Source organism: Mesoplodon bidens (genome assembly GCF_964165515.1).
Source record: "Mesoplodon bidens genome assembly, chromosome: 4".
Classification (NCBI taxonomy): Eukaryota; Metazoa; Chordata; class Mammalia; order Artiodactyla; family Ziphiidae; genus Mesoplodon; species Mesoplodon bidens.
Genome location: NC_138160.1, coordinates 111,212,987 through 111,228,538, shown reverse-complemented (window position 1 = coordinate 111,228,538; position 15,552 = coordinate 111,212,987). Strand labels below are relative to the sequence as shown.

Genomic DNA, 15,552 nt, shown 5'->3' with positions numbered 1-15,552 from the left:
GCAGGCTCAGCGGCCATGACTCACGGGCCCAGCCGCTCCACGGCATGTGGGATCCTCCCGGATCGGGGCACAAACCCGTGTCCCCTGCATTGGCAGGTGGACTCTCAACCACTGCGCCACCAGGGAAGCCCCCAATATTTGTTTTTTATAAGGAATCTCTAAGCAAGTTTATAGTGATCTTTTCAAGGGCAAAATTGCTAAATGCAAAACTGAAGGAACTAGACATTCTCATCTCTCAGTGAGAAACCTGAAGCGAACATAGGGATTTCCTTTTCTCTTTCTGTTTAAAGTTAGTATCTTGTTTAAGTCACACATTGCAAGTATGAAAACTGAAATACAAAATAGGCTTAAAACTAACAACCTGGGGCTTCCCTGGTGGCGCAGTGGTTGAGAGTCTGCCTGCTGAGGCAGGGGGCATGGGTTCGTGCCCTGGTCCGGGAGGATCCCACATGCCGCGGAGCGGCTGGGCCCATGGGCCATGGCCGCTGAGCCTGCGCGTCTGGAGCCTGTGCTCCGCGATGGGAGAGGCCGCAACAGTGAGAGGCCCACATACCGCAAAAAAAAAAACAACAAAAACTAACAACCTGAAATAGCTTCTCTAAGTACTAATGATATATTTTTCAATGCTTTTGCACGTTAAACCCTTTACACTAGAGATTTCTGCTACCACACGTCCACTTGAGATTGTTTCTGTACCCTGTATATACATGCATATATGTGTGTATAGTAGAGCTAACTTCAGGAAATCACTGTATACTGAACAAAGAAAATGTGGTATAATACAATGGTCTACCACTGATATTATGGCAGTGAGACCTAAATTGGACTTCTCACCTCTGGAACTAAAGAGAATAAATTTGTGTTGTTTAAGCCACTAAACTTGGATAATCGGTCAGTGGCAGCCACAGGACACTAATGTACCTAGGGAAAGCATATTACTTGCCAAGGTCCCACAGCTAACTAAAGCAGGTCTGGGAGTCTTCCTTGTCCACTGTCTTTCCTTTACACCACCATATATACAGTTTTTCTAAAATAAATACCTTTGTGTTTCAAAAGAAGTTATGTAATTCCCCCAAACATTTAATACATAAAATAGAAAGAGAAAAATCAAATGCTTATATTAACTTTTTGTAAATATTGTTCACAATCAAGCCAAGCAATGTTCTACAATTAATTTTTCTTGTACTATGTTTTGTGTTGAATTGCTTCTTTTTGTTTGCTTAACTTCCTATGAAACGAACATTAATTGTTGCAATACCATCCACAAATTTCTTGCAGTACAACTGGTTAAACAGCTGAACAACTAATCCATATAGTCTGAAATGTCACTAAATGGAATGGGTATTTTTCAACTGGCCTTCAACCAAAACACTTACGCTGTTTTTTAGTTCAGGGAAATGTTCCTGTATTATTATTGGGTTGTCCAAAAAGTTTGTTTGGGTTTTCTGTAAGATGTTACAAAAACCCCAAACTTTTTGGCAAACACTTTGATAATTTATTCTCCTCCAATGCCTCTTTCTTCTACTTTGTGAAACTCTAATTAGGCTGATTTTGAACCTTCAGGATTGATCATCTAATTATCTTAGCTTTTCCCTTCTACTTTCCATCTCTCTCTTTGTTTTACTTTGTTTACAGATTTCTTTATCTTCCAGCCCTTCCACTGCACTTCTTTATCTCAGCTATATCATTTCCAAACACTATTTCTTCTTCTCACTTTGTTCTTTCTGTCTCCATTCCTGTGTAGGCACATTGTTCTTATTTAATGGGTCCAATATCTTAATCATCTGAGGAATATTCACAGTTTTTATTGCTTTTTAGTTCTTTTCTATTCCCTGTATCATCTATTTCCTTTGAGTGCTTTCGTTTGGTTAATTTCTTTTAGCTTTCTTCATGCCTGATGATCACCCACCGTCCAAATGAGGCTTAGTACACATGGGTCAGGCATGCTGAATGGTGGGTTCAAGGACAGGTGAGAAGATGGTGAAACTGGCTTTTTCCTTGGGGAGCCCACAACCACAGAAATCACCAGGTCTCTGCAGAGCTGGTCAGTTCTCTAGAGAACAATCTGCTGCAGGCCAGCCTGAGCAGTTCAAGCCTAGTTGCAGGCCTTCCAAGAGCAAGGCAGTTAAGACTCTGGTTTGCTTCTGGTCAGTATCCCCCTGTGCAGGCAACTGGGTGTGGCTATGTTCTGCAAATTCCAAATCTATCATCTGTGTTTTATTATCTTTCATCCATGCTTATGTTTTCTCTGCATTCTTTTCCTTTGTGGGTTTTACCCCTTTTTGTTTTTTAAACTCCTTTAATGTCATGCAAAGTGGGGTTTCAGGAGGGAGGAGACTGTATGTGTGTGCTCAGTCCAACATCCTCTCTATGTTACACACCTGGATCTCTCTTCCTGGTAATTGAAAACCAAACCAAACCAAAATACTTCTGGTAAGAGACCAATTTTTCAAGCTTTGAAGGTCCAGTTCATTTCAAATAGAATGTGCTTGGAAATAACCAACTGAGATTTAAAACACAACAAAACAAAATAAAATCAACCATTATTTAAAATGAGAGGAGGGCTTCCCTGGTGGCGCAGTGGTTGGGAGTCCACCTGCCGATGCAGGGGACACGGGTTCGTGCCCGGTCCAGGAAGATCCCACATGCTGCGGAGTGGCTGGGCCCATGAGCCATGGCTGCTAAGCCTGCGCGTCCGGAGCCTGTGCTCCACAGCGGGAGAGGCCACAGTGGTGAGAGGCCCGCGTACCACAAAAAAATAAATAAAATAAAATAAAATGAGAGGAAACTGCAATTTGTCAACTAAACATTCATAAGAGCACTTACTGCATGCCAGGCACTATGCTAAGTGCTTAACATAAATTACCTTATTTAATATACTTTATTATCTACTTTAATATATTTAAGCCTATTAGATAGGTGTCATTATTCCTATTTGCAGAGGTCACACAGTATTCCTATCTGCTCAAGGTCACACAGTAAATAAGCATTGGGAGCAATTCAAACCCTTATTTGAACAACTCTTAAGCTCACAGAAAACCAGATCTCCTATGAAGAGGGTAGAAAAAAGGGAAAAACTTGTTTGGTTTTTCATAACTACCCATAACTTTGGGGCTCATAAAAATGAGATCAATTTCTGACAGCTAAGCACTACTGAAAGCACACTTGTCTTATGTTTCTTAGTAACTTTATCTGCTTTTTTTTTAACATCTTTATTGGAATATAATTGCTTTACAATGGTGTGTTAGTTTCTGCTTTATAACAAAGTGAATCGGCTATACATACTTTATCTGTTCTTAAGGTCAGTGAGAAATGACATCTAGTAACTTATTTAATGTATGGGAGATTCTGTTTATCCTATATGCATGACTGACAGCTAATACTATTTCCAGTATCTTAATGATTTTTGAATCCATGCATATATGCATAATGGAGACATGCAGAAGGATTTGTGCATGTTAAGATTCCAGTGAGGACATCACCCAAATGCTACTCAGGTAGACACTCCAAGAACAAATAAAACAAAACCAAAATCTAAACCACAAAAAAGAGTGATGGGTGTGTGTGTGTGTGTGTTACAATGGCAGGCATTTATTATCATTAAGTTAATATGTATGAAAGCATTCAAACTAAGATCTTTAAAAATGGCAAATAATAATTAACATTTACTGGCAAGAATTTTTTTTTTTTTTTAAATTTGTCTGTGCCTCGCAGCTTGTAGGATCTTAGTTCCCTGAGCAGTGAAGGTGCCGAGTTCTAACCACTGGACCACCAGGGAATTCCCAAGAACCTTTTAAAATGTTGAAACACTGCTGGTTTCACCATAACTTATCAAAACTAGTGATGTATTTTTGCATAGTCTTATAATTCAACTGCATATCCAATGTGTGTATTCATGTCCATTTGGGTAAAATTTATTGAAACACATACTAGAGAAAACTAGTCTTAAAATGCCAAGGCTTTGCCATTAACTCACTAGGCTTAACTTAGTTTACTAGTTCACTTAATAGTTTCCAAATCTGTGTGTGAGTGACGCATCTGACTAGATGTTTGCTTAGATGCCTTTAAGACTATAATTTTATGATTGTATGAAAATTATTTTCAGTTCACAAATGAAAACAGCTAACAAATGACAAACCAAAACGAAACAGAACAAATGATGTCTCACCTGCTAAAATAGAGTATAAGCATAAAAAATAGCTCTTCAAGGAACTAAAAGAAAGGTCAATCTACAAAAGTAATTGGAACATGAGCACTAGAAATATCTAAGAAATTAGAAGAATTTTTACCATGTACAGAGGTGATAAGAGACCAACCTTTATTCAGTACTTAAAGGAGATAGAGCTGAGATCTTAGAATCTGTCTTGCATATGCGAGTTAACAAAATTGATCGGTAATATTTTCTACCCACTATAAACATGTTTAAGGCAGAGAAAGATGGAAGAACAGAATGGTTTTTATCATGTGTTTATATCACAGATGAACAGATTCTGAAGTGCTTCTAAAAATGTCCTATATAGTATTGACTTCATAATTATTAAAATACTACTATAGTATTAGGCCCCAGAAATTATCTAAATTCTAACTGCCCTTTAATCACAGATTACATAAAGTTTACATAAACATTTTATTCTTCTACAACCGTGAATAGTTTATTAACTAGACTTTACCTGCCTGGTACTGATTTCCTTTCTTTCTTTTGCCTTCTGATTTTTTAAATAATAAAATTGAGATCCTTAACTTTCCCTCCTATTTGTATATACCAAGGCCATGTGAGAATCAGGACCCAAACCACTAACTCTGGACAAATAAAGACTTAATCCTCTTTATCCTTGCTGTTTCTATGTTTATAAAACCCAAGAATCAGTAAAACAAAACAATGCAAAGGTTCATGCTATTGGTATTTCAGAAGCACCTTAATTTTAGCCATTTTAAGCATTCAATGCCTTATGAAAAGATGCAGACTTTCACATCATTTACACAAATAACAGAACACGTAAATGAAGAAAGTGTTTTCTAAATAAACATGACAATCTCCCAGATGCGGTAGGTGAGAGATGACTTGAAAACAATAGCTCTTTTAAGAAATGTTTCAGGATTCATGTAAGCTGTCAGTTAATAGGAGCTCACACTGGCTACTTAACATGACCTCATAAATGAGGAACATTTTCTTTATGAAGATACAGATAGCATTTTCTAATGAGCATATAGAAAAAAAGTTAAGTTAGGACTTATCTGCCATATAAATATATATTTTTAAAAACTATTTGACCACAATATTTTTTTCTCTTCCTGTTCATCAAAAACAATTTTCCCTGCGTTTCTTTCCCTTTTTATTCCAGTGGTAATTATTTTTATCACAGTAAAGATAAGATAATCCTATTTCTCAACTCTAGAGCTCCATGCTCTGACTTGTTCTGTATTCAATGGTCTCCAATGTGGGAAATGCTCACCTGGGGGGTGTTCAAAATGATCTGCTGGAATGTGAGAGGAAAATACTAGACCTTCTATTTTTACTTTTCATCTTTTCTTAAGTTCTACTAATATTTTGTGTATAGGATGACACAGATGTCTGGTGGCTTCTGAATGCATTTATTTCTGTAATAGTTACTATAAACAGGGTAAACAAAAAGCACTGAATTAGAGTAATGCTTAATCATACTTGAAACTAAATACAGGAATGAAAGCTGCTATAGTATAATGTCTTAACTTCATGGGCTTCAATTTATCTAAATGTGTTTTTCTGTACTCTCAGAGAACTCGTCTTATGGTATAATACAAATGGAATGCGCTGATGAACATAAGTGTGGAGGAGCTGAATTGGAGAATTTTATTTCAAGAAATCTCTGATTTCCGTACAATCCTGAAGCTCACAACCTAGAAGTTTAAAAAAATCAGGTTACTTTTCACTCTCATTAAATTAAAATGCAAGATAATGCAAGGGTAAACATTTCCTCTCGGACTGATAAAAACTGAGTCTGAAAACATCATGCATTTAATGAGGCTATGTAACAAGGTTGGTAACTCAAACTGCTGGTAGGAACACAAATTGATAACACCAAATTTAAAACAATGTTGTCTTGCATGGTAAAAGCTAATGTCCTTAGACTTTAGAACCAATAATTTCACTCCTAGGTATACACCCTAGAGAACCTCAAGCACGTGTTCACCGGGCAACACATACACAAAGGCACGAAAGAGCATCATTCCTAACAGTTCCATACGGGGAACAACTCAGAATTTCAAAAGGACTATATGGATGTACATGGTGTAGTCATACAACAAAACGTTCAAGAAAAGTGGAAATGAAGTTTAGTTACCTGCCTCAATATGGATTAATCTTATAAATTTAGCATTGAATTAAAGAAGAAAACACAATTATATCCACTGGAACACCATTCAAAGTTAAAACAGGTAAATTAACCTATACTGCTCAGGGCATATACAAATGGTAAAATCATAAAACACAATAAGGAAGTGATCACCATAAAAAAGCAGGGCAGTGGCTCCTCCAGGTGTTGGGAGCAGGGATGTAAATGAAAAGAATGCTAGGGTGCTTCTGGGGTGTTGGCAATGCTCCATGTCTTAATTTGGGTAATATTTACTTCATAATATGTTTCATAACTACTTATTATATAGTATATTTATATATAAAACAAACTTTTAAAGTACTTTTTTGGTATGATAATGGTATTGTGCTTATGTTAAATATGAATCATTATCTCTTAGAGATAAATACTGCCATATTTATGTATAAAATGAAATAATGCTTGCAATTTGGCTTCAAAATAATACAGAAAAGAGCAAAGTAGATGCACTGAGATGAACAAGATCAGATAAGAACTGATATTGTTGAAGCTGAGTGTATGAGGTTCAGTATACAACTGTCTACTTTTGAATTATTATTTTTGCTGGTGTCACTTTTTAAGTAACTATAAATGGCAGCCACCACATGGCTTGCTAAGAAATAGCTTGTTTTACTTTGACGTATATATTAAAAAACTCCAATCTAAACTGAATAAAGATCAATTTAGTAAAAGCATTAAAGAAAACCATTTCCTCTCTGACATTTACAAACTTAGAAAAGCATTCTAGTTTCTGAAGATAAATGGCTTTCTACTACCATCTCACCCCCTCCCCCAGCTTGAACTCATCCAGAATGATATGGACACTAACTTACCAGCACTTCCTGACTGCTATCAGCACAAAACAGGGTAGGAACACCAAAATCCTTATGCCAAGAGCCTTTCTAGTTTGTCTTCAAGCTCATGTATACAAATTGAAAATTTCTCCTCAGGTATAAGCAGCTTACTGTCTCTATGAAGAAATACAGTAGCCACTCCTGAGGCAGGACAGGCAGTTCCAGTGAATAAGATAATCTTGGTAATTTCTAGGTTCAGCAATACAGTTAAGACATTTGAATCAGTCCTCTACACTGCCTTTCTACAAAGTAGGGATATTTCTCATTTCTCCACTGATAAGGGTAATTTTCTATTTCTATTACATAACTTCATCTACTAAATGCTTTGAGATGATTGTGGTTACGTAATGTGATTTTCTGTGTAATTAAACAAATCAAGAGCATGCACATTTACGTTTCCAGAAAAAGGAAAAATGACAACGTATCTATCATACTCACACCTCATTTAGGGTGTGTGGAAATGTGATTCCTAAAAAAGGAAGTTCTACATGAATCTATGCCGTCTAAGGTCCTTATCGCATAGTACTGATGGAAATACACCACATTTGAGCAAACACTCTTGTCTGACATAAATCCCCTGAAATTATAGAATGCCCTCACCTAGAGTTTCCTCTAGCTACCTTTCATAGAACTGTTGGTTCATACTCTCAGGCTGCAGTAACAGCTTTCATGCCTTTCATGTCTAAGGTCTAAGGTCTTCTAACAACCCGTCTACTGACCCATTCCATCCCCTTCCAATTCTTCACCCATTTCCCTCGAAGAAACCTTAGACTCTCTAAAACATGGAGCACAGTGCCCTTCCTTTGTTTTTTTAATATGGCAGTTACCACATCATCACTTAAAGACACACACCCCTACGATTATGGATTAGAACTGAACATCAGAACAACAACAAAAATGAAGAAAAGTCACTGCAGGAAATCAATCTTATTGCAGAACACACTACACACATGATTGCAGACTGCTGAGGAGGACGCACTGGCTGGGAGTACAGGAAGGAGAAGGTAACTCACCGGCCTACAGGATACAGTCTGGTCAGGCAGTGCTAACTCTCCGTCTGGGCATACAGCAACATTAAACATTCAAACTACTGGGAAAAGGATATGTTCTTCACTTGAAAGAACGAAACCATTCAATGATTTCCGATTTCACAAAGTGTAAAAATCAGCCTTTCCCCAGCCTGGAAGGCTATACATGACCTGGCCCTTAACTATCTCTGACCTCATTTCCCACCACTGTAGCCCTGGCTCACAGCCACTCTGCCCTCTTTGACATTCCTCGTACACATACAACCCTTGCACTTCCAGAACTCTTGTACTCGCAAGTCCTTCTACATAAGCATGTGCCTTACTTCCTTAAACCTTAGCTTAAATATCACTTCATCAGAGAGGCGTTTCCTGTACACTCTTAATATCCCCATTTCTCCTCTTTTTTCTACGTTCCTTTTCCTTAGAGCAGTTACCATCACCTGATATCACAGACACCTATTTATTCACTAAATATCTCCTCCACTAGAATGAGAGCCATGAAGCAGAAACAGTGTCTGTTTTGCTGTTATTTCATCAGTACCTGGCTCACTGTGGAAATACCAGAGTGTTAATACATGACAACTGGGCACAGGTGTCTAATTAAAATAACACATTTCAGAGACAAGCAGCATTACAAAACATCAGTACCATGTGGGGAAACACCATATGGGGAAAGTATGTAATATCACTAGAAAAGGGGGAGGCTGTAAATCAATACGCATTGTTTTTGAGGACACCTCAGAAGTTTATTACCTTAATTGTGGTGATGGCAACGAGGGCATATGTATGTCCATCGCCAGTTTGTATACATTAATTATGTGCAATTTTTTGGTATACCAATTATAACTCAATAAAGCTGGGGGAAAAAAAGTCCACCAGCATGCCAATGCACAACAGTAAGCAGGTAAAGAATTCACTACAGTCCTGTAAACAGCTGACAAATCTTTTCATTTTTTAAAAAATTAAGTTGCAAGACAGCTACAATCCAATTTAAAAGTTCCAACCTCAGCACTACCTAGCAACAACAACTGCAGCATTTACACTACAGTCAATTTAAAAGGTTTAGATTACTACGGCTCCAAAAATTGGGACTCTTTTACTCTGTATTATACTGTGCTAAAACGAAAGAGTAGGAAGAAAAAATATGATTCTTATGCTACTACTCAGAAAAATACATTCTAAGTTCTTCCCAATATTGAGTTGCTCCTTTTCCACACATGGAATGTGCAAGAGCAGGGGGTGGTAAAGAAAGAGTGGGAGAGTTGGCACACAGCACTCAATCTTGGTACATACTTTTAGAAAACTTTAGAGATGACCAAGCAGCTTTCAAATGAGACACTCTTGATACTGTCTAATAGAGCTGCAAGGATATGTTTTTGTAGACTGTAAACACACACACAATTATTAGTGCATCCTTTAAATGTTTTTTCCTCATGCCAACAAGCAAGCTGTTCTTCTACAATAGTAACCACACGGCCCTGTTAAGTTTTGTGTCATTTTTCTCAGCAAGTCAAAAATGCTATTCTTGTGGAATATTTCATACAATTATGTATTATTAAACAATAACACAATACAGACATGTTATATGTGCACAAAAAACTCAAACTGCAAATCCTTTGTGTATCAGAAAATGTAGTTCTAATGTCTCATAATTCTAAAGCCTTATGCTCCCACTCTTTAAATTCCTGATCTATGCCATTCTACTTTGAGTATACATGTATCACATACTGGAACAGGATACATTTTTATTACAAACATTATGAATGCCGGCAATAAACAAATCAACCTTAAAAAATACGGAAATATGACTTCTGGTTTCCTGCCTGACTCGTAAGGAGCTCAGAAGATGTCATGCCCATCCACACAATCAAAAAAGTTGAACAAACTGAAAACCAACAACTATTCTTACATCCTTTAGAGAACTGAGATCACAGAGCAAACTGCTGCCCCCAGAATTGGAGACATAGGCAAATACAGAAAATCACAATGTACTAGAGCAAAAACCTCCAGTCAGTGCAGGACCAATGTAGGAAAACAAACTGTAATTGATGAATTGCTGGAGGATAAGTGTAGACAGCTGGAGAGTTAAAAAACTCCAGGGGTGCCCAGTCTTAGGAGGGTGTGAACTAGATTTAGTGAGTTAATTCTACAGGACGGAACATAGCAAAAGTGATGGGATGTCACAAAGATTTTGACTTCCATCTTGCTTGCCCTCTTGCTCATACTAATGAAAGCCAGTCGCCATGTTGTGAGCTGTTCTATGGAGAGACCTGTGGAGCAAGAAACAGGGAGGCCTCCAGCCAACAGCCAGCAAGGAACTGAAGCACTTTTTCCAACTGAGACTCTTGTTAGGATTCAGAGAGGAACTGAACCCTTCCAACAACTCCTTTAGTGAGCTAGAAAGCTGGTCCTCTCCGTATTGAACCCTGAGATAATTACAGCCCCAGCTGACATCTTAACTGTAGCCTTAGAAAGATCCTAAGTCAGAGGACTTGGCTACACAGTGCTAGGATTCCTGACCACAGAATCTGTGAAATAATAAAAATCTGTTTTAAGCCACTATGACTTAGATGAACTTGCATCATCTTAGGTAACTAATACTTCATCCAATCCAATCTCTGTATTCTCAGTGAGCTAATGGAAATCAGGAGAGGTCTGATACTTTGCCTGAACTCTGAGAATCAGAACACACCAGAAGCTAGGCCCCAGGTGGGGTTCTCTCAGCGATTTACAATGCCTTTCTGCAATTTGGTGGTATGGAAATTTGCCTGGCCTGTTCTTAACAAAGCCTATCCTCAAAAGAAATTATTTTACCAAAGCCTAACTGACTAGGGTTTTACCAGAAACTAACTAGCTTTGGGGAAGGGAAATATCCAACTCCAGCCTCCTCTAGCCTTTCTGTCTCAACTGAGGAGTAAAAAACAAAACTGAGAAGTACTTATATAGGTCACAGCCCAGGGGCACAGGCTCACTGAAAGACTGAAACCTAACCACAGCAGTATATAATGCTTCCCCACACCCAACATCTTACCAATATATCAACAGCGCTCCTGTGCAACAGGGAAATACAACTGAAAGAACTGGACATCTCAGACCTTACTTAAGGAGAAGTCTCTAGGGAAACCAAAGACAACAGGGCACAAAAACAAGGAAATTTTATCCTGTGACACCTACAACTACAACAAACAGTAAATAAAGCCTAACCCCCACTCAGATAAACATAAAAATTCACACTACAGGCCTATTTCCCTCAGTTCCTTTTACCCAGAGTATTATCACATATGACTTTCAACAAAAATTACAAGGCATACTAAAAACAATATGGCGACAGGATTCAAGTATTCTATAATCTTTAAAAACTGTTGAAAATCTAATCATTGATAATATATATCATAGATGATAAATTATACACAATAACTTAAATGCACAGGTAAACGTGTCTGCTAAAATAAACATTCATTTTATGCCTAAGTAAATTTGAACCTTTCCCATTAAAGTCAGGAGAAGCTAGAATGTTTAGCCATCACTGACACTATTCAGCATTATACTGGAGGTCTTAGTCAGTGCAGTAAGATATTAATAGGGAAAAAAGTATATGTATCAGAATTAAGACTGAAAAAAAATGTCACTATATGGAGAAATTTAGGAAATATAAAATGTTCAGTATGGTATCTGGATAAAAAAGTAGTGTATAAAAATTATTAGTTGCCTATACACTAGTTAAAAAAAAATCCAACTAGGAAATTTAACGGCAAAACAATATCATTCAGAATAGCAACAAAAATCCATAAAAAATCCAGAAAAAATCTAGCAAAAAATGTGCAAAACTTACATGATGAAAATTTTAAGCTTACTAAAAGAACATGAAAAGGTCTATATAAATGAAGATGTATGCCATGCTTCTCAAAGGCATTACTCAAAATTTTATAGATGTCAATTCTCATCCAATTACATTCTAGATTCAATGAAATCCTAAAGTAAATCCTACAGGATTTAAAAGATGCATTATGAAATATCTCAAAGAAAAAATATAGAAAATAACATAATAAAGACCCATGTTACAACAATCCAGCTTAAAAATAAGACATTACCAATACAGTTTAAAAAGAAGAACTATGTACTAAGTAACTGCACAGGTGTAAACATATGTAACCAAAAGAACAGGACAGATTTCAGGAACAGTCTCTTTAAATATATGAAAATGTAGTATATAATAAAGGTGACATTTCATATCACTTATAAAAACACTGGCTATTTAATAAACTGGTTTTAAATAGCTGATTAACATGAAAGAAAAGTTAGACTCCTACCTCATGCCTCACAGATCAAAGAGATAAATGTAAAAAACAGTTATTATAAAAGTAGTAAAAGAGAAGATGGTGGAGCCGATATCAGCAGGAATCTGTATCCCCCCCACAACAACTGTACGGGCAGAATCTGTCTGTTGTTATCTATCCTGAAACTCTAGAGTCTGTTCAAGGATTGCAACTTCCAGGGGAAAACTTGGAAGGTAAACTGCAGCTAATTTCAGTCAGCGTTAGCTCTTAGCACAGTAGTAACTACCTGCCCAGCCCCGTACCTGTGTTCTTCGCATATACTATACACAGCTTGTGGGAGCCACGATGGGCAAAAAGGACCATGTCCTCCAAATATCTCTGCTTCTGATCACAGAGGAGCAACGGACAAGGAGGTGGGTAGCGACTGTTGCAAGCTCCTCCCTCTCTGGCTGAAGTGACTTCCAGAGGATTTAAAAAGCCACGCCCTTGCTTTTCCTCCCCGCCCCAATTTTTCATTTTTTCCCCTTTCCAGAGCCAGACATTAAAGACTAGGACATTCAAAAACAATTGCAGGGCTTCCCTGGTGGCACAGTGGTTGAGAGTCCGCCTGCTGATGCAGGGGACACGGGTTCGTGCCCCAGTCTGGGAAGATCCCACATGCCGCAGAGCGGCTGGGCCCATGAGCCATGGCCGCTGAGCCTGCGCGTCCGGAGCCTGTGCTCCGCAACGGGAGAGGCCACAGCAGTGAGAGGCCTGCGTATCGCAAAAAAAAAAAGCAAAAACAAAAAAAACAAAGAAACAATTGCATATACAACAAGGGCAATTACAAAGTGACCGTGTATATGACCAGGGAAAGGCTCAGAAAAGATCTGAAGAGACCTCAGGATTACACCTCATTCTTCCTTTTATGTTGTTACAAATGTAAGCAAAACAGAATAAAATAGAAATTCATTTATTCTGCCAGACAGCAAACCAGCTAGCATGTATAGCTACATTCTCCAAGGTATTAGATTTGACCCTGAAGATACAAAGTAAATATGCTCAGGGCCCCTAAAGAATTCAGAACATGGTGGGAAAGACTTATAGAACAGTTAAGTTACTATGCAAGAAGTTCCATCCTACCACAGAAAAATGAACTAAAAGAGCTGGTGGAAATATACATTAGGTATTATCTAAGTCAGGGGAAAGCTGGTGAAGATTTCATAGAGTTGACATTTGATCTAGGCATCTTAAAGGATGAAGAGAAAATTGGACGTGCAGGGCAGAATTTTCATAGAGGTAACAAAATGTGCACAGGTTAGAAGGGATAAAAGTGGGGTAGGTACCAAGAAGAAGTCAGCCAAGACTACTTACTATCCATATGACTTTGGGCAAAAAACTGAACCTATTTCAACTGAAAAATAAGGATAATGGTATCTTCCTCAGAGAGCTGCTGTGAGGAAAATGAGATGGTAAATCAAGAAGGATGTGAAGCAACCTAGCTATGACATCTTCTGCCACTGATTTCCAAAGCTGACTTGGCTGTTCTACCTCAGATTGTCTCCCTCTCCTCTCACAGCTCCTCCAGAAGCTGGTCTACTTGGTAGAAGAGCATAACCTTCTCAATCATATACAATGGTCTAGCACAGTTCCTCACACATGGCATTTACACAAAACACATTTACTTTTTTTTTTTTTTCTCCTTTCTTTAACCAGATGTTCAGAATTCCACTGACAGGCCTTAGAACTGCCCTGCAATCACTGCTGGGGTCCTGATTCTCAACTTGAGAACCAGCATTATGTTTAATAAGCACCCCACCCAATCTGTACATGTATTACTTCATACTTACAGGTTGAGGCTGTTCTGCAATACAGCAGTTGAAACACAACCAGAATTCACTCATGCTTACAGTCCAAGTTATAAATGAGCACCAATGAAGTTTCCAAATCTCAATTCAGGAAGCTTCACAAAGCAGGCTTCTCAATATGATAGATGTCCAAAGATGCCAAAATAATAACTTTATTACTTCTGTGTTTTTGCTCCTGGAAGTCACATATCTTATATAGTCAATCTAACAAAGAAAAGGTCAGATTGTTTCCTTTCTTTGCTTCTGATTCTACAGAGACTCGTTTCTGAACCACCAGGAAAGGTATAAAAATTGTTGTCTTGACTCAGGACCTTAAAGGGTAGTCTAGAAAAAAAGAAGAAAAGAAAAGAAGTTACTTTACTTATCTTACCCTTAGAAGCTTTTATTTCTTTAATCTGTGATAAAATTAAGACTTTCCCCAAAAAGTAAACACTGAAAAAAAATCAAGATTTTAATAAACTGATATTCATTCAATAAAAAAATATTTGAGTACTTTCTCAGTGTCAGGTATCAGGAATATAATTAAAAGGAGTTAAAAGGAGACAGTAATCCTTGCCTTCATAGAGCATTCTATTTTATGACTGTAAAAGCTTTCCCCAAAGCCATGACTCTAAACCTTGTAAGACATAAATGACAGTTATTTTTTATATTTGTATAGAAGATCTTCAATGAGGATTAATGCATATATGTTCAATGTCACAAATATGGGTAATAAGGCATGAATTATAAGGACCCTGATTCTACACAGTCCAGAGGACATGTCCTCCAACATACTAGAGAACAATGACATGTTAAGATCTAAACATATGTTCAAAGAGGAAGGTAAGAAGGAAGAAAATGTACATTCTTGCCACAGTAAAATTCAGAACCTGGAATGCTCATTTTCAAGGAGAGGTGAACATTCCTTATGTCACCCAAACTCCTAAACAAAGAAATAGCAGTCTTACAATTGGCTCTGTCCAATAAAGTGGGTAAATACTATGAAGGTTTATAAGCTCAAAAGAATTGTATGTTTCATTTACTTCCTTAGCGAGAATATAAGAGCAAAGGGTTAAATTCACAACATCATGAATATTATTTCAGGGCTATTTACTTAACAAGCTTAATTCCTCCCTGAATCAAAGACCATGGCCATTAAAATATCATTGTGAAATCTCTTTTAACCAATTTTATGAAAACAAATATGCCTTTGTTTGAAA

General features: G+C 37.5%; 1 protein-coding gene across 4 annotated transcripts in view; it reads right to left on the bottom strand.

The window, feature by feature from the left end:
* CDC42SE2 (CDC42 small effector 2) overlaps positions 1 to 15,552 on the bottom strand; it is a 150,907-nt gene that overhangs the window by 32,899 nt on the left and 102,456 nt on the right. For all 4 annotated transcript variants that reach the window (XM_081232770.1, XM_081232768.1, XM_081232769.1 and 1 more), the window contains one exon: positions 14,336 to 14,677. In XM_081232770.1, the coding sequence (XP_081088896.1) occupies positions 14,336 to 14,389 (54 nt within the window). In that variant the 5' untranslated portion in view covers positions 14,390 to 14,677. The remainder of the gene's footprint in view (positions 1 to 14,335; positions 14,678 to 15,552) is intronic.